Source organism: Sphaerodactylus townsendi, linkage group LG17 (assembly GCF_021028975.2).
Source record: "Sphaerodactylus townsendi isolate TG3544 linkage group LG17, MPM_Stown_v2.3, whole genome shotgun sequence".
Taxonomy (NCBI): domain Eukaryota; kingdom Metazoa; phylum Chordata; class Lepidosauria; order Squamata; family Sphaerodactylidae; genus Sphaerodactylus; species Sphaerodactylus townsendi.
Window position 1 is genome coordinate 439,436 of NC_059441.1, and position 18,279 is coordinate 457,714.

General features: G+C 47.6%; 1 protein-coding gene across 5 annotated transcripts in view; it reads left to right on the forward strand.

Annotated features, from left to right (window-relative positions):
- Positions 1–18,279, forward strand: part of MYO9A (myosin IXA) — a 122,391-nt gene that overhangs the window by 54,836 nt on the left and 49,276 nt on the right. For 4 of the 5 annotated variants that reach the window (XM_048481780.1, XM_048481783.1, XM_048481785.1 and 1 more), the window contains exons 4-8: positions 7,519–7,581; positions 9,832–9,931; positions 12,776–12,832; positions 15,018–15,115; positions 16,847–16,973. In XM_048481780.1, coding sequence (XP_048337737.1) covers positions 7,519–7,581; positions 9,832–9,931; positions 12,776–12,832; positions 15,018–15,115; positions 16,847–16,973 — 445 coding nt within the window. The remainder of the gene's footprint in view (positions 1–7,518; positions 7,582–9,831; positions 9,932–12,775; positions 12,833–15,017; positions 15,116–16,846; positions 16,974–18,279) is intronic. The other variant, XM_048481784.1, reaches the window with a different exon arrangement.

Here is an 18,279-nt window from a genome sequence, read left to right on the forward strand (position 1 = left end):
GTGTGCTTGTGCAAACGAGCTTGATCGAAACAACATAGGGCGTTAAGGCAGAGATAGGCTACTGAAATGGCTTCAAGATCTTTCACTCCCCCGAGGGAGTCCTTTACCCGCTCCTCCGCAGAGAATACCAGAGGCGCGAAAGGAAAAAAGAAGCAAACGGAGCGCTTCTCTCCGGAGAGAGAAGTTACGCTCCGGTCAGAGGATAACGCGGCAGGGCGCGAGGAGGGACCTCCCGCGTCCAAGAAAAAGAAGAACGAAACGCCGCGTGGGAGCCGCGCGCCTTCCCAGGGCGCAGCTGATTCAGCCGGCTCCCTGCCGAATCTCTCCGGCCCCGCGCGGGCATCGGAACGATCGGCCGACGGATCGATGCCGCAGCCGGCCATGGCCTCGTCCTCGGTAGAGCACGACGCCGCCCGATCCAGCAGGCAAGTCCCGGGCCCCAGTTCCAACGCAGGGGGGGGGGACGAAACGCAGCAAATGGCGGGAAACGGAGCGATCGGCTCCAACCCAGAAGCCACTGCGAGGGACGCCCAGGTTCCCGCCAATTCGGCCGTTGCAACCTGGCAGGCAGCTCCCCCTGCTGACCTTGCAGAGATACTGCGAGTCGCGATTGATAAGGCACTCACAGCCAGGGAAATGGCACAACAGGGCGACAGGGCGACTAATCAACGTCCCCACTGCTCAAATCGCCCCACCCATCAGGACGTTAGCAGGGGAGGGCGATATAGGAACCCCTTATCCTTTCCAGATGAGGAAGAAGAGGGTTCAGACACTGAAGGCATTGAGGCTAACGACAGGTTTTCGGAAGGTGAAGACTCCCTAGAGGAATCTTCCGAGCAATCCACTAAGCTGTTTAAAAACGAAGACCTGCAAATGCTCATAGTCAAAACAATTTCAGCCCTTGACTTGCAAGATGAGTCAGACGCGACAGAACCAGAAAACCCATTAGGGGAGGATTCTTCCAAGACCGTTAAGGGCTTCCCGAGGGGAAAACAGGTGTACTTCCCAAAAGATAAGGAAGGGGAAAAATTTTTTCCAGTCCCCGAATACTTCGTAAAACGCATCAAAAAAGAATGGCTAAATCCAGCGGGCAGGAAGGGTCTCCCCCCCTCCTATAAAAAGACCTACCTACTGCCTCCCACATTCCATGATATGTTGCAGAACCCCCCAGTTGACTCCCCAGTAGTCTTGCTGCACTCAGGGGGGCTGGTAGCAAAAGAAGGAGAGGGGTCAATTAAGGACCCGTTAGACCGTAGATCAGAGGCTGCCCTACGCAGATCTCACGCCTGGCTGGCTGCCATAACAAAATCCCTCACACCAGCATCCACCGTGTCCAGGGCCGCCATGGAGTGGTTAAAAAGGATCTTGGAGCGACTCCCAGCAGAGGAGTCGGCATTAAGAGAGGGGGTAGAGAGGGTCCTAATCGCCAATGCCTTTATCGCAGATGCCACCATGGACGCCATTACTCTTACAGCCAGAACCATGGCATCAAACATGGTGGCACGCAGGAATGCCTGGATCCGTCCATGGCAGGCAGACCTCCAGTCCAAACATGTGCTAGCCGCTTATTCCTACCAGGGTACGGCCCTTTTCGGTAAAGAACTGGACCAGGTCCTTGTAGAAACAAAGGACAAAAAGAAAGCAATGCCCAAAACACTAAAGCCAGAAAGGGCACAAACATTTACCAGAACCACCTTTAGAACACATAAAACCATGGCTAGGTTTCCCAAGGAAGCGCCCCGCTCTAATTGGCAGAACCAAGGTTCCTTTCGGAACAAACAAAACTTCCGTCCCTTCAACAAGCAGGGTAAAAGCTTCAAAACCGACCGTAACAAACAATGACGGTGCAGACCCCCCGGTGGGGGGTCGCCTTGCAAAATTTCACCAACACTGGCAAGGCGACCATGCGGACAGATGGGTACAGGAAGCAGTCTCAAAGGGTTATACAATAGAATTCCAAAAAATGCCAAAACACCATTACATGCCTTCCCCCCTGTCCATGGACCCCGCAAAGGCGAAGCGAACCTTAGAAGCAATAGACCATCTAATAAAGATCCAGGCAGTGGAGGAAGTCCCAACCCAGGAGAGGTTCTCAGGGGTTTATTCACATCTATTCACTGTCCCCAAAAAATCGGGAGACTACAGAGCAGTGCTGAACCTGAGGCTTCTCAACAAGTTCATCAAACTACCGAAATTCAAGATGGAAACACTAAAATCCATCACGTTGGCACTCAACCACGGGGACTTCCTCACCTCTCTGGATCTAAAGGAAGCTTACCTACATGTCTTAATACACCCGGCTCACAGACGCTTCCTCAGATTCCAGGTGGCGGAACGCCACCTCCAATACAGAACACTTCCCTTTGGGCTAGCTACGGCCCCACGAACGTTCTCCAAAATTCTGATGGCCCCTATCATTCTCCTCAGAGAGCAGGGAATACATATTTATCCCTACTTAGACGATCTCCTAGTCCGCTCCAAATCCTTCAGCCAGGGACTCCAAGATATAGAAAGGGTACAGAAGGTGCTGCTGGAACACGGGTTCCTGATAAACATAGAAAAAAGCTCCCTTATTCCAGCGCAACAATTAAATCACTTGGGTGCCATCATAGACACCAACAGGGACACCCTGTTCATCCCAAAAGAAAAAATTATAAAAATTCAGAAAGCAACCAGAAAAGAGCTAGGTCTAAAACAGCATTCTCTGCTCCAACTAGCGAGTCTGCTAGGCCTATTCATTTCAGTAATAGAGCTCTCCCAATGGGCAAGATTCCACGCCAGGCCCCTACAATTATTTCTGAGAAGATACCAAAGAAACATTATTCTAAAAAGGGACAAAAAAGTAGCGCTTCCCGTCCCTGTCAGGGACAGCCTTCGCTGGTGGACACAACAAGCCAACCTCTCAAAAGGAAAGAGGTTCCTGCACGGTCACAGACCGCAAATATTTACAGACGCAAGCCTGACGGGATGGGGAGCAACCTTAAACCAGCGGTTTGTGCAGAGAACTTGGTCAGGTCAGGAAACCAAACTACCAATAAATGTGCTAGAGACAAGAGCAATCAGACTAGCCCTGGAATCTTTCCTACCACAAATCAGCATGCAGCACATAATCGTGCGAACAGACAACATTTCAGCAAAAATGTACATAAACAACCAGGGAGGCTCAAGATCCCCGCGGCTGCACCAGGAGGTGTCCCAGATCCTCCAATGGGCAGAACACCACCTCCTGTCCATAGAGGCACAACACATAGCAACATAAAAAAGGCAGACTGGCTAAGCAGACAGCAGATTCAGGAGGGGGAATGGCATCTAAACCCGATTGTGTTTCAGCAGATCACCAGAACACTCGGCTACCCAACAGTGGACCTGTTTGCCTCTCCCAAAAATGCTCAGGTGGAGAGCTTCATGACCAGGTACTACTGCCCCAGGGCAATAAGCACAGATGCGTTGACATCCCCATGGCCCACAGGGACAATGTATGCCTTTCCACCGTTCCCAGTGATAGCACGCCTCCTCAGAAAAATAAAGCAGGAGAAGGCGACGGTCATATTAGTGGCGCCAAGGTGGCCCAGGAGACCGTGGTTTTCCACCATACAAGAGATGCTCATCGCTCCCCCTCTCCAACTGACGCCGACCCCGGACCTTCTGTCCCAGGGCCCCATCTACTTCCCCAATCCGGAGTGGCTCAGATTGACCGCGTGGCTTGTGAGAGGAGGCACCTAATCGGAAGAGGCTTCTCTGAAAAGGTAACAAACACTATACTAGCGGCACGCAAAAAATCCACCACCAATATATACAATGCATCATGGAAAGCGTATGTGAGATGGTGTAAATGCCACTCAGTGAACCCGGAACAACCGTCCCTCCAGAACATATTGGAATTCCTACAGAGGGGATTCGACATGGGGCTCCGCAGTTCCACACTAAAAAGACAACTAGCAGCCATAGCCACGGTTTGTCCTTACATTGAGGGCTTCTCAATCGCAAGACATAGGGACGTTATGAACTTTCTTAGGGGGGTCAAGCTTTCGCAACCCCCCACAATCCATAGGTTCCCTTCATGGAGGTTACACACAGTGCTAACAGCTCTTACAAAACATCCGTTTGAGCCCATCCAATCAGTTCATCTGAGATGGGTAAGAATGAAGGCATTGTTCCTGACCGCCATAACTTCAGCTAGGAGAGTCTCGGAGTTGCAAGCGCTATCATCGAACCCGAGGTTGTGTTCGTTCTCAAAGGACAGAGTAACACTGAGAATGGACCCGGCATTCATCCCGAAAGTGAACAGTGCCTTCCACCGGCAACAAGACATAATTCTACCGAGCTTCATGCCAAACCCTCGACATCCTAAGGAATTTCTTTGGCACACGCTTGATGTCAGGAGGGCGCTAAAAGCCTTCCTCATTAGGACAGAGGATCTGCGAAAATCAGAGGCCCTATTTGTCAATATTCAACCTCCAAAGGTAGGACTTCCGATGTCAAAAGCGGCTGTGAGCTCTACGCTGAAAGCAGCAATCCTAGAGGCATACAAGGCCACTGGCCTGCCAGCACCATCAGGAGTCACCGCGCACTCACTTAGGAGCGCGGCAACTAACGCAGCATTCCGAAACCACGCATCGGTGGAGGAAATATGCAAGGCAGCTACCTGGTCTTCGATGTCATCTTTTGTCAGACATTACAAACTCAACTCCATAGCAGCTACAGAAGCAGCCTTCGGTAGGAGAGTTTTGGAAAACATCATCGGGGATTGATAAGACCCACCCTAATTGGGGGACACTGCTCGGGAAGGTCCCCAGCAAGATGTCTTCCCCCCCCAGTAGAAGAGTCCATTGGATACTTACCGTGAAGGGCTTTTCTACTGGAGGGAAGGGAAGACATCTTGGACCCTCCCTGGTCTCTATCCTCATCCGATGATGGAAATCCACAACAAATTTGAAAACTAGGTTGTTAGGAAAACATAGATTGTCGTAAAACGTTTAGTTCGTATTCAGTTCTATGTTCATTGAGGTTGTATGTTTTTGTTAACTTGTTGTACGGTTCATGTGGAGCTAGCATTTCCTGTGGTCCTCATTTATACTACGATGTCAGAATGTGTACTGAGGGGGTCAGCCCCCTGAGGACCGTCACAGGAAGTGAGATAGAAACAATTTGATTGGTCCCTGCCTCCCTGCAAGCAATGATGGACATATCTCCAGCAAGATGTCTTCCCTTCCCTCCAGTAGAAAAGCCCTTCACGGTAAGTATCCAATGGACTCTTCTCCGCAGACTGAGTTAGCTCATCTACTCATGAAGAGTGCTGGGGCCCAGATCCTGTGGTGCTTTATCAGTCTGTCCTAGGATTTCCTTGGCAGGGGGAGCCCTCAGGCCGCCTGCACCAGCCCTTCGCCTCCTTAGCTTCTGGACACTGTGGAGGGTCCGGTCATGAGCAGGTGCATGCTGGATCCTCTCAGCCTGAGGGCCCTTCAGGCTCAGGGGGTGGTGCCATTGCTGACTCAGGGAGGCACTGGAGAATCCACCTCACAGGGATGGTCTGCAGAAGCAGGGCTTGGGGCACGTTGCCCTCTTAATATAAGAACATAAGAAAGAGCCTGCTGGATCAGACCAGAGACCATCTAGTCCAGCATTCTGCTACTCGCCATGGCCCACCAGATGCCTTTGGGAGCTCAAATGCAGGATGTGAAAGCAAGGGCCTTCTGCTGCTGCTCCCGAGCACCTGGTCTGCTAAGGCATTTGCAGTCTCAGATTAAGGAGGATCAAGATTGGTAGCCATAGGTGGACTTCTCCATAAATCTGTCCAAGCCCCAAGCCTCTTCTGTTGAGTGCTCATCTTCCTGTGCTAAACCAGGGCGGTCCATGGCAACTGCTCAGAAGATGTGATGCTAAGCCCACTTTGCGAACATATAAAAGGTTCTTATGCACTATAGTGTTCCCTATTGGCTGATGAGCCTCCTGCCCTTCAGCCGTTGACATCAGTCCAAAAAGACGTACAAACGTATCATCAGCTCAGGGCAAAGTCCTTATCAGGTGAACAACAACAACAGCACGGGTTTTAAGACTTGGTAGTGAGATTTTCTTGTGATCTTCCAGGGGGGTCACAGTGGGTTTGTCCCAACTAGGGCAGGCTTCTTGCTGTCTGCTTTTTTGGTACACACCGGAATGGCAGCACTGTTGAACTCTGTGGCCGTGGGACTCTAAGGTTAGTTTATGCAGCAAGGTTAGTTTCTTCATCGTTACCACAGAGGACACGAAAGCTTGCGAGTGGTTCACTTTGCACAGGATTACCCCACTAAGCCAGCTGTCTGGGAAGGGATAAATTGTGGTTGACAGAACGAATAGAAGAAAACAAACAACATGGGCGGACAGTACACCGTGAGTGCGCACACGCACACACACACTCAAACACACACTATTTCCTAAAAATAGAACATACAAATATATTAAAAACAGAGCACACAAATATATATATTTCCTAAAAATAGAACAGAAAAAAGTATGTACGTCATCACTGTAATTTCTTTAATTCCACAAGTAATGTAACACATTAGTCAAGTGGAGCAAGGTTGTTTTTCAGTGTATTTGCTACCTTCTTCCCTATATCGGAGGAAAGCCTGAAATATTCACCCTGGATAGAAACTATGGGAGCAAACAAGCTGTGTAAAAAATGGTTTTCAATTTCAGAAACTATTTACTAGGAATTGCCTTCAAATCAGCCAGTCCTGCCGGCACATACGTTTTCTTCTCTTTCCTGCTCATCTTTCTCTGTTTGAACATAAAAGGAGATCTTAAAAGACCAAGGGGCTGGACTGTCTTTCTTCCAAGGAAAATCTAAAGGCTTCGGGTGACCTTAATTAAAAAACAAGATCACATTAAGGATTTAGAAAATTCCAAACAATGTAGAAAGTGGGAATAGAGATGTTTCACCTTCTCGTGTGAGGGCGTTCAGCGCAGCACGCAGTTACTTATACATCAGTGCAATGTATGACATCACTGCCCTGGTACTTTCTTTGCCCTGGTACTTTCTTTGCCCTGGTACTTGTCAGTGCTTTTACTGACAAGGGAATAGACGAGAACAGCAGGTTATCTGCTGCTAAGTAACTGAATTAACAGCTGAAACGGTTAAGCGCTGTTGGAAGATTCCCGACTGCCACACAACTGCGATCCAATTCTCTGGTGGTTTTAGCGTAAAGAGGAAACAGGTTAATGTAATGTCATATTTGGATTGGTTTCCAAATTTGTTCACTGGCTGTCACTCAGGAAGCTGGATGTTCTGACATCTGTATTGAAGATTTTGTATCTGATTGTTACCTTCGGGTTACCAGACAATGTCAAGCATGAACATTCGCCTGAAAATTAAATGTCCTCGGCATCCGTCTTCTTGCATGCACAAACTCTGTACGTGCTTGTGGATTCCCGCCCCCGCCCCAGTTGCAGAGCTGTACCTGCTCTGTACTGCATAAAATAAATTGGTTCTTTTCATACGGCGCTATGCAAAGCTAATTCTCTTTCTTTCCCCTGTAGAGCCTACGTTGAAAAGTATCTGCTGGAAAAATCTAGGCTAGTCTATCAGGAACATAATGAGAGGTGAGTAATGGATGAAGTTATAAGCATAAAGTATTTGGGGAAATAATAAAGAAGGGCAAACCAAAATAATAATTTAAAATGTTAATGCGTGTTGTTCGTGTGATGTGCGCACATGAATTTTGTTTTTTGGAAACAGGCGAGGTTGGATAATCTGTTGACTTGAAGCTCCTGTCCTAGATCTGAGCTGGTTCATACATCACTATTCTTGCTTCTCTTGACATTTAACAACTCACCCATCTGTTTTGCTCCTGTGCAAAAGGTCACGCTGGAACACGAAAGTCTTAGGATTCCACAGGTCATCCTCAAAATCAGAAATCTTAGCTCTGGAAGGTAGATTACTCACGTGAGTTCTCCTGCCCTGGTGTGTGAATGGATCAGTCCTGCAAACTATGAAGTGTGTAAGAGAACCTGCAAAACCACACACACCCGGACTTGAAGGGCGTCTGGTTCATTTTCATTGTGCCTTGGGTTGTGCATGGTGGCCCCGTGAAGATGGAGGTTTTTCTCAAGGTCTTTATAGACCCAAGGCTTATGTTGAGAAGGCAACTTCTGCTTCTGTTGCAATGAGTCCAGGATGAATTCTTCCTTTTCAGGACCTCATGATATTTGGCCACAGTTGCGGTCTCTTGCAAAGCCTTCTATTTATAAATCCAATGACTTCTCCATCAGACACAGTTCTGATTTTACCGCTTTGCACCCTGGGTGCACATTTCCTGCTGTAGTAAGGAAAGCGATGCAGGAATAGTGTGTTTTGACTTTATGCTGATAACATGGCCTTGCTGATAAGTCCATACAAGTTGCTAGCCACAAAGCAGTTTGTTAGGCTGTCTGCTCGCACTTGTTTTTGGCATACTGACAGGTTGAGTAGGGGGTAGAGCTCAGAATTCAGAGACCTTTATTAGGCATGTGGGGGTGGGGTTGACTGGTAGTCAGGGAGGGAAGAGACATCTACCATGTAGAGAAGGTTCCTTGCTGGGGGGCACCGGGGGGAAATGGTGCTTGGAGACACCTGTTATCTATGTGCCCCCCTGCTACGCCTGGGGCAGGGTGGAGCCCATCCCCGGCCCCCACCTCCACCCCGAGCCCTGCCCCCTCCCAGCTGCTGGGTCCAAGCCAGCAGTCCCTTCTGCCCTCCCCTCTGTGGAGGACCAGAAGAAACTGGAAGGCTCCATGCTGGGACCTTTGCTTTTATAAGCTTGTGGGTGGGGCCACGGCCCCAGAGCTTATAAAAGCAAAGGCCCCAGCGTGGATCCTTCCAGTTGCTTCCCAGAGGGGAGGGGGAAAGGAACTGCTGGCTGTTGGCTTGGAGCTGGCAGCCGGGAGGGGGGCGAGGCTTGGGGGGAGCAGCCAGCTGGGAGGGGGGCAAGGCTTCGGGGGTCCTCTGGCTTCCTTGGTCCCACCCATGTTGATGACGACATGGGCGGGGCCGAGGGCTGCAGAAGACAACTGCTGCCTTGCCGTCTTCCTGGTCATGCGAGGGGCTGATTTTGCACGCCCCCACGTGATCAGATCAGTGCACCCGGGGACAGAGGGTCCCCGCTGTCCCTAGGCAAATATGCCACTGGCTCCTTGCCCCACTGACTAGAGGCAGCCCTTAAAGGTGAGTGGGTAAGTGGCTATTTACAGTCTCAGAGAGAGTCTCCTAGGATTTAAACATCTGTTGGTCAAAGGAACTGCTTGTTTCCAAGTGAACTGAATTCCATCTTGTTTTCTGTCCAGGTTAGTATTAGTCCATCATATGCTCTTCATTAAGGCCAACATATTTCAATGAGCTAAGTAGATCTTCGTTATTCTGGATGACAGCCACGTTGCGCGAGAAACTTGGTTTCTGCTGAAAGATTGCTCTCGAGCTTTCAGTCCTTGTTTCACTCCAGGAAATAATCCACACTAGGGCACTTTGGAAACTCTCTCTCTTTGCGAGGCCTTTCCTAACATATGTCTTGAATCTGCGCTTTTAGAGGCGTTGGAAGCCAAACCAAATTTTTGCCAGAGACAGTGGCTGGTTCATGACATCATAGCCAAACTGTGTTTCTAATCCTGGTGTGGAGGCAAAAAGTGTGGTTTGCGGTGAAGCCCAAATCGAGTAAAATGTCGGAATTGGTACATATGGGCACAAATCTTCTTTGTGTGAGCTATGTGGTTATCTCAGGCTGTTCTGCCAGGCAGGATCAAATCTTTGTCTTTGCTCATGGGCACTATATCTTTTGTGTAGCTGTTTTTTTGGTTAACCCCATTTTTGTTTGTTTCCAGGAATTACCATGTTTTTTATTACCTTCTGGCCGGAGCAAGTGAAGAAGAGAGATCAGCTTTTCATCTTAAAGAACCTGAAGAATATCATTATCTCAATCAGGTGGGGGATGTACAAGCAGCTTTGTAGAGTGTTTCTCTTCGTTCCTAGTGAGGACTGAGGATACCATTGTCTGTTACCTGCTAATCAATTTCACAACAGGATGAATTCATAGGCATTAGTAACATAACTAAGAAAGGTGACATGTTCAGTTAGTCTCGTCCTAAGTGGGCTGAGGAAAGAAATAACACTGTTCGAGTTTGCCTTTTTCCCTAAGAATGTTTAACTTCCATTTCCTGGTCAAATAAGCATTAACATCTTCTGGAAACCTACGTTCCTGCTGGTATTCCCACTCAAGGACAGACATCCCAGCTAATAACATCTTGCATGTTTTTACACTCCATCTGTCTGACAGCATGATACCTTTGTACCTTCCGCCTAAGAAGGCTAACTAAAACAAAGAGTCCACTAATCCCAGTTGTATGCAGATAATTGCAACCTTGTTCCGGAGATCTTACGGCTTGACTGGATACTTCACAACATTTATATCATTTGATCCCTCGAGGGCGCAAGGGTTCCTGATGCAATAAGGACACAGGTGGCATGAATTGTTGCTGTGACTTCTATGCGCTTCAGGACGGTCGCCAGCGGTAGTGACTCAGTACTGAATCCTAAGCCCTGTTGACTGTCTGGAAAGCTACGCAACGAGTTGTGTCAGTGGAGCAGCACATGGGAGGAATCCCTGTTGTCTTCTAATTACTGAAATACAAGGAAAATGTACTGTTGCTCATAGACCCCTTCCGCACAGGCAGAATAATGCAATTTCAATCCACTTTCAGTGCACTTTGCAGCTGTGTGGAATAGCAAAATCCAGTTGCAAACAGTTGTGAAAGTGGATTGAAAGTGCATTATTCTGCATGTGCGGAAGGGGTCTAACTGGGAGTAGCAGATACATCTCCCTGTGCTTCAGAGTTTCCTATTGAATGCTGTGTATTTTTGAGACTGGAAACTCCAGTTTGTGTCAACAAATGTTAAACGCCTTGTCTGCAACAGGGTGGCAGATCAGTGGCTCTCATACAGGGCAGAAAAATCAAACGTAGGATGTACGGGTGAATGTAGGTGACAGAGTCTAAAAATTGTGGTGTGTCACTATGTAACATCTGCTGAACTATTCTACAGTACTGCAAGCATCCAATTATACCTGTTTTCTGTGGATGCCAGGCAGCCCCATCACGACTGGGCCAGCGTGGTGTCGTGGTTAAGAGCAGGTGCAGTCTAATCTGGAGAACCGGGTTTGATTCCTCACTCTGCCACTTGAGCTGTGGAGGCTTATCTGGTGAACCAGATTAGCTTGTGCACTCCAAACACATACCAGCTGGGTGACCTTGGGCTAGTCACAGTTCTTCGGAGCTCTCTCAGCCCCACCTACCTCACAGGGTGTTTGTTGGGAAGGGGGAAGGGAAAGGAGACTGTAATCTCCTTTGAGTCTCCTTACAGGAGAGAAAGGGGGGATATGAATCCAACTCTTCTTCTTCTCTTCTGCTTAAAATGCCATAAAACCTCCCATTGGGCTGACTAGACCAGGGGTCTGCAACCTGCAGCTCTCAAGATGTTCATGGACTACAATTCCCATCAGCCCCTGCCACCATGGCCAATTGGCCATGGTGGAAGGGCCGGTGGGAATTGTAGTCCATGAACATCTGGAGAGCTGCAGATTGCAGACCCCTGGACTAGACTTATGCCACCTTTTTGGTGGTGTTAAGTCAGCCATTGCGGACACCAACACAGGAGGGAGCGGACTAAAATCGGCTCCTCCTCCAGAAGTGCCCCTGGATCGCCCCTGTCGCAGGGATGCTGGAGCAGTGGCCTGCACTGCATCTCACTGCCACGGAGGGTGGCGGCCACTGAATGCTGGTGAATTTGCCCCTCTGCTGGGGCAATTGCCTCTCCCAGGGAGGGGCAGGATTCTGGGAGGCCACATCCCGCTTCCACCAGTGGATTCACTGCCCCCCCGCCCCCCCAGATGGGGCCATTAATTTAGAGCAGTGTTTTAATTTTGCAACTGAGACAAAAACCCCAACTTTTAAAATTGGGCTGTCCCCTTTGTTTAAAAGAAGGTCTAGATACGGCCTCTGAACATTCCTTGGGAGAGATGGAAAACAGTTAGGTGTCTCAAATCTGTCTCTTTGTGAAAATTAATATTATAGGCTGGGGTGCTATGTGGTTTCGGGGCTGTATGGCCGTGTTCTAGCAGCATTCTCTCCTGATGTTTTGCCTGCATCTGTGGCTGGCATCTTCAAGCAGAGAGGATGCTGAACCTGCGGCCATACAATAGCACCCCAATGATTCTATTCTGATGAAAGCAACCCGACAGAACAATATTATAGACTATTTGCAAATATCAGATTGCTTTAAATTCTAACAAGGTTTGGGATTGGATTCACTGTGAGACTAGAATTCACTGAGTGTCACTGCCCTTTGCTAAGGTCGGCTTTGGAGTTAATGATAACTGGTTTTTTAATGCTTCCCTTGAAATGTGATGCAGTAGCATAAGCTACGCATTCCCATATTGGTTCTCATAAGGCAGGGGTCTGCAACCTGCGGCTCTCCAGATGTTCATGGACTACAATTCCCATCAGCCCCTACCAGCATGGCCAATTGGCCATGCTGGCAGGGGCTGATGGGAATTGTAGTTCATGAACATCTGGAGAGCCGCAGGTTGCAGACCTCTGTCTTAAGGTGAAGAGGAGCTTAACCATCAGTGCTTACTACTTAATTTGTTTTAAATGCTTCAATGTTGCTCTGACGTTAGCACCAGATAATTGCATTGTCTTCCTGTCTGTAAAGGTGAGAAGAGAGGGTTGTGGGACTTTGGGACGCTACTCACCCAATCTGCCTTGCTTTCAGATGTCAAAGAAACCCCCCAAACAGAGCTGGGATGACTGTTACTATGACTCTGAGCCGGTCAGTACAAGTCCATCCATCCATCCATTCTGGGTTGCTGGTGATAGAAACTGCAGGTTCCAGGCCAATACAAAGCCACACAAAGTTGAGTTGTGTTTGGTTAGTGGGCAGGGATGCTGTTCAGTTTCGAATGCAGTTAGCTTTCGCTCGGGCTGAGTGGAAGTCAAGTGACATGGATTTCAAGCCCTGCAAATTAAACGTCCCATGTGTGTGACATATACATGATGAAATAGTATCATATTGAAGTCATGTTCCTTGGTCCTGTTTGGAAAGGAAATTTTGCCTGGAGTAACCACTCAAGGGAATAATTGATATAGCGTATTCATTTTTTAGAAGATTTCAATGTAATTAAAAACCCATTCGGTGCTCCAGTGGTCTTACTAGCTTTTATGGACAATACCGCTAAAATCTTGGGGGGGGGGGGGGGTTTTTCCCTTGAACTGTTCCAGCTAACAGTCTATTAGCAGAATTACCTGACAGGAAGTAGTTTATCAAATTGACGTAAGTGGCTGAAAAAGGGAAAGTATTTTTCTTCTTGGGCGAAGTCAGGAGGTCAGAGTTGGATTTAAAAATCAGCTTTGGTTAGTCTTCATACCATTCTATTTTTACCCTTTCGAAAGCATGACGATTCTAATTGCATGTTAACAATTCTAACTCCGAGTGACCCTTTTCCCATTAATATAAGCCCAGTAAAGTTCATCGTGCAGGAGAAGATTATATTTTGTTGTAAGAAGATGTTCCCAGATGAGACTACAGTCATTTTATTTTACTTGATGATTCGTAAGAAATTTTAAATCTCATTGCTTTGAGCCCCCCCCCCTTCCAAACTTCACATGATTGTGTTTGTGTGTTGGGGAAGGAAGGCATGGCGTATTTCGTTTTAGAAATAAGTGAGAATCTGTGGGATTCGCTTTCGGGCTGATGCAATCACAAACACTTTGATAAATCCAGTCAAGAAAAGCGTTGAAGGAAAGAAGCCTGTCGTGAGCGGTTGAAATCTTATATAATGGTTTTTTTAAGCCTTGCAAACCGCTGTGCTCAAAGATCTGCTTTGAGGTGTCATTTTTTTAGCACTATATGTGCTGCTGACGGTCTGTTTCTCACTGATATAGTGCCTAAGAGTCTCTTGGGTCCCTGATTCTGTCTTGCAGCGTTATTTCTACATGTAGTTCCCTGGTTCCCCACTCTTCCAGTCCATATCCCTGCCACCCCAACCTCTTAGGGTCAAGACTAAGAGACTAAGGAACACCAGTGGCGTAATGGTTAAGAGCAGGTGCACTCTAATCTGGAGGAGCCGGCTTTGATTCCCCGCTCTGCCACCTGAGCTGTGGAGGCTTATCTGGGGAATTCAAATTAGCCTCTGCACTCCAACACACGCCAGTTGGGTGATCTTGGGCTAGTCACAGTTCTTCTGAGTTTTCAGCCTCTCTCAGGCTCACAGGGTGTGTTGTTGTGAGGGAAGGGGCAAAGAGAGGTAAGCCCTTCGAGTCTCCTACTAGAGAGAAAGGAGGATATAAATCCAACTCTTCTTCTTCTTCTTCTTCTTCTTCTTCTTCTTCTTCTTCTTCTTCTTCTTCTTCTTCTTCTTCTTCTTCTTCTTCTTCTTCTTCTTCTTGTCCTTTCCAGGTCATTTCATCAAGTCCTGCAATTTGCACAACTCCAGGAACATTCTGGAGAGCACATAATTTTTTTTAAAAAATCCCCTGACTGGGAGATAGCAGTCTTGGTTGCCATCTTCTATACTTTTTCCAGCTGTGCCGGATCCTTTTTTTTTTTTTTTGAGACCCAGTGGCCAGAACTGCACTCAGCATTGCAAATGAGGCTGCACCGTAGATCTATACAGGGTCATCAGAATATTGGCTGCTTTATTTCCAATCCCTTTCCTAATTATCCCGGGCATAGTTTTGCCTTTTTCACTGCAGTGGCACACTGGGCTGACCTTTTCACTGTGCTGCTGCTCTAAAGCTGTGAGTTGTTGTACGCTACAGGTACTGGCTGTGATAAGGCTCTCTGATTTTCATGCTTCTACTTGGTGAGGGGCGCTTCTGGAGGAGCCAGCTGCCAATGAAACGTCTGCTACTCAGGCCTGCACTGCACAGCTTCGGATGTCACATAGTGTAAGATGACCCCAACCTGCCAATCTCCATCTTTGCTAACGTTTGCTCCCTGTGTTTGGCCTCGGTAGGACTGTTTCTCCGTTGAAGGAGAGGACTTGAAGCATGACTTTGAGCGTCTGCAGCTGGCTATGGAAATGGTGGGCTTTCTTCCCAAGACTCGCAGACAGTAAGTGGAGCTTCCTCATTGTGTTCATGACCGGCTTTGAAACCACTTCCAAGGCACTTAGACCCCTTCCGCACAGGCAGAATAATGCACACTCAATCCACTTTTCTAATTGTTTGCAAGTGGATTTTGCTCTTCCGCACAGTAAAATCCAGCTTCAAAAGTGCATTCAAAGTGGTTTGAAAGTGCATTTTTCTGCATGTGCGAATGGGCCTTAGCGAAGTCATTACAGTGGAATCTGTGAAGCCTTTTAGAGGGCAGACTGAGCTGCAGCTGTGTCAGTGAAACCCACGAGAGAGTTTATCGGTTTATTTTTGCTGCTGAAAAGTCCACTTTTGATGTTATGGTGCGTTGGCTCTGGCCAGACTGTGAATGAATGACAACTGCTTTGACTTTCAGTATCTCCCTTTTAAATATGTTTCAGCCTGCTCAAAAGTTTCTGGGATTGGTGGTGGTAGGAGGAGAGTCCAGACAAATTAATATGGCTCTTAATTATTGATACAAATAGAATCTTCCAGCAAGTGAGACAGAGGTATAATTAGCTGGCTTGCTAAATGGGTAATTGCACAGCTCGCTAAGCAGAGATCCTGCCCTTTAAGATCACGCATTCTTGACAAAAAGCAAAACGTTTTGGACCCGGTGAAAACCTGTTTGGGTTTTCCTGTCGTTTGATTCTTGACAATCTGCAATCTTAGCACCGTAGCCTAAAGCTGGAAAAGCTGGCCTTCCCTTATGAGCCATGATGCCTTGAATACATCACTCGCTTAATTGTGCCCTATGTGTTGCTAATAACATTTAAGGTGATATGAGAATGTGGAGCCCTTTAACAAGTAGTGTTAGGAGCCTTGTGGCGTAGTGGTTAAGTGCTTGCACTGCCACTCACACGGTCAGGAGTTCGAGCCCCCGGTGGGTCAGAGATCCTGGCAGTTGAGAAACAAATCGAAGTCCAACTCCAGTCATATCCATCCACTTCTTGGTCAGTAAATGAGTACCTAGCTCAGTGATGGTGAACCTTTTCGAGACCGAGTGCCCAAATTGCAACCCAAAACCGATTTATTTATTGCAAAGTGCCGGCAATTTAACCTGAATACTGAGGTTTTAGTTCAGAAAAAGCGGTTGGCTCCGAGGTGTGCATTACTCAGGAGCAAGCTTGGTGGTAGTCTGTTGCTTTGCTTTGAAGCAGCTGTGCAACTCTTCCAACGGGTGAATCACGACCCTAGGAGGGTTTACTCAGGAGCAAGCCCCATTGCCAGCAACTGAGCTTACTCCCAGGTAAAGAATCGCCGACTTTAGTTCTTTTGCATGAAAATCCAGTGGGTTTAACAGCTTTAACCTGGGTTTCCTATACTGCTTCCCCAAAACTAGGTCTTAGGTTTAAGGCTAATAATCAAGCCCAGCAGCCCAAGCTAGCCTAGATGTGTGTGTGGGGGGGGCTCTGTGCGTGCCCCCAGAGAGGGCTCTGAGTGCCACCTCTGGCACCTGTGCCATAGGTTCGCCACCACTGACCTAGCTCATAGCTAGGGGGTAAAGAATGGCCGGGGAAAGCATTGGCAAACTCACCCTGCACAAAAAAGAGGTCAGGCTTCTGCCTATGAAATCACTGCTCGCAGTGGTACCCCAGGATCGGACCCGACTGAAGGGGAAACTTTACCTTTTTAGCGTCGGTGCACTCCATCGCTCGCATTTCCTGTTACTAAGGAAACAAGAAAGAAATGTATGTATTTCTGTGTTTAGGATTTTTTCTCTCTTGTCGGCAATACTGCACTTGGGTAACATCTGTTACAAGAAGAAAACGTACCGAGATGATTCCATAGACATCTGTAACCCAGAGGTCCTGCCGATCGTCTCCGAACTCCTGGAGGTGAGCTCTCGACCAGATCCCTCTGGTTCTTTCTATGCTTTTTCCAACTGCAAGCTCTTTGCGGGTTGGGTTTCTTTTGTGATGTGGTGATTGTTGGGTGCTCCAGCGACCTGTGCGGCTCTCTGTACAGCTGCTATTGCACGAGCACTGGGTAAAATTCGAAACAGCCATGTCTTAGAACCCATGCGTGTACTTCAAGCCCTTTAGACACCCTTCCTGCAAGTATAGAAGACGCTTATGGGCCTCGCCTCGTTCTGTTTAATCACATTCTCCCATGAACAAATTGATGAATGAAATGGAATGAAACAGTTCAACAAATATAGTCTGTCCCTCTTATTAGCAGCTGGCAGTCCTTCAGTCAGTGTGGTGTAGTGACTAAGAGCAGGTGGATTCTAATCTGGAGAACCAGGTTTGATTCCCCACTCCTCCACCTGAGTGGCGGAGGCTTATCTGGTGAACCTGGTGTGTTTCTGCACTCCTGCATTCCTGCTGAGTGACCTTGGGCTGGTCACAGTTCTCTCAGGACTCTCTCAGCCCCACCTACCTCACCAGGTGTCTGTTATGGGGAGAGGAAGGGAAAGGAGCTTTTTCTTACAGTCTCCTTACAGGAGAGAAAGGTGGGACACAAATCCAAACTCTTCTCTTCTTCTTCTAAGTCCAAGTTTGTTCTCCAGGCCAGGGTCAATCTGAGCTTGTGGTTCATTAGTCTCCCTCTCATTGCTTCATGGCTGGATGAGGCCCAGAACAGATAAGAGCAAGAATATTTGACCATTTGTACCACTTCTTCCTGTCATGCTATGTGTGTGTGTGTGAAGGAAGGGGGGTTGATCAGATATTGAGCCGGAGCCAGAAAATACATTTCTTTAAGTTTTATAACAGTGATTTTCTCAGCGTCAGGAGAGAGAGAAATCTGTCATTGTTTGCATACATTCTTTTACACCCTGGATGCAGAAGAAGGGAGAATTTTTAAAAATCAGTCATAATTTAAACCTCAGGATCTAAGCCCTTAAAAGTACTGATATAAAGAACAAGAAAAAAGGAAAGATTACTCTTGCATTTCTTAGTGTTTTAAACACAATGGTTAAAAATGTGTTTAGGTACAAAATCCAGCATATTGATCTTGTTTGCTGTGTATAACTATTTTTGTATCAATATAATAATAACAACAACAGCAGCAGCAACAACAACAACAACAATAATAATAAACAGGGTCATTGAAAAAGAACACGAGAAGGTCACTAGATACCGCGATTTGAAAATCGAGCTTCAGCGTCTATGGCACAAACCAGCTGAGGTCGCGCCCAGT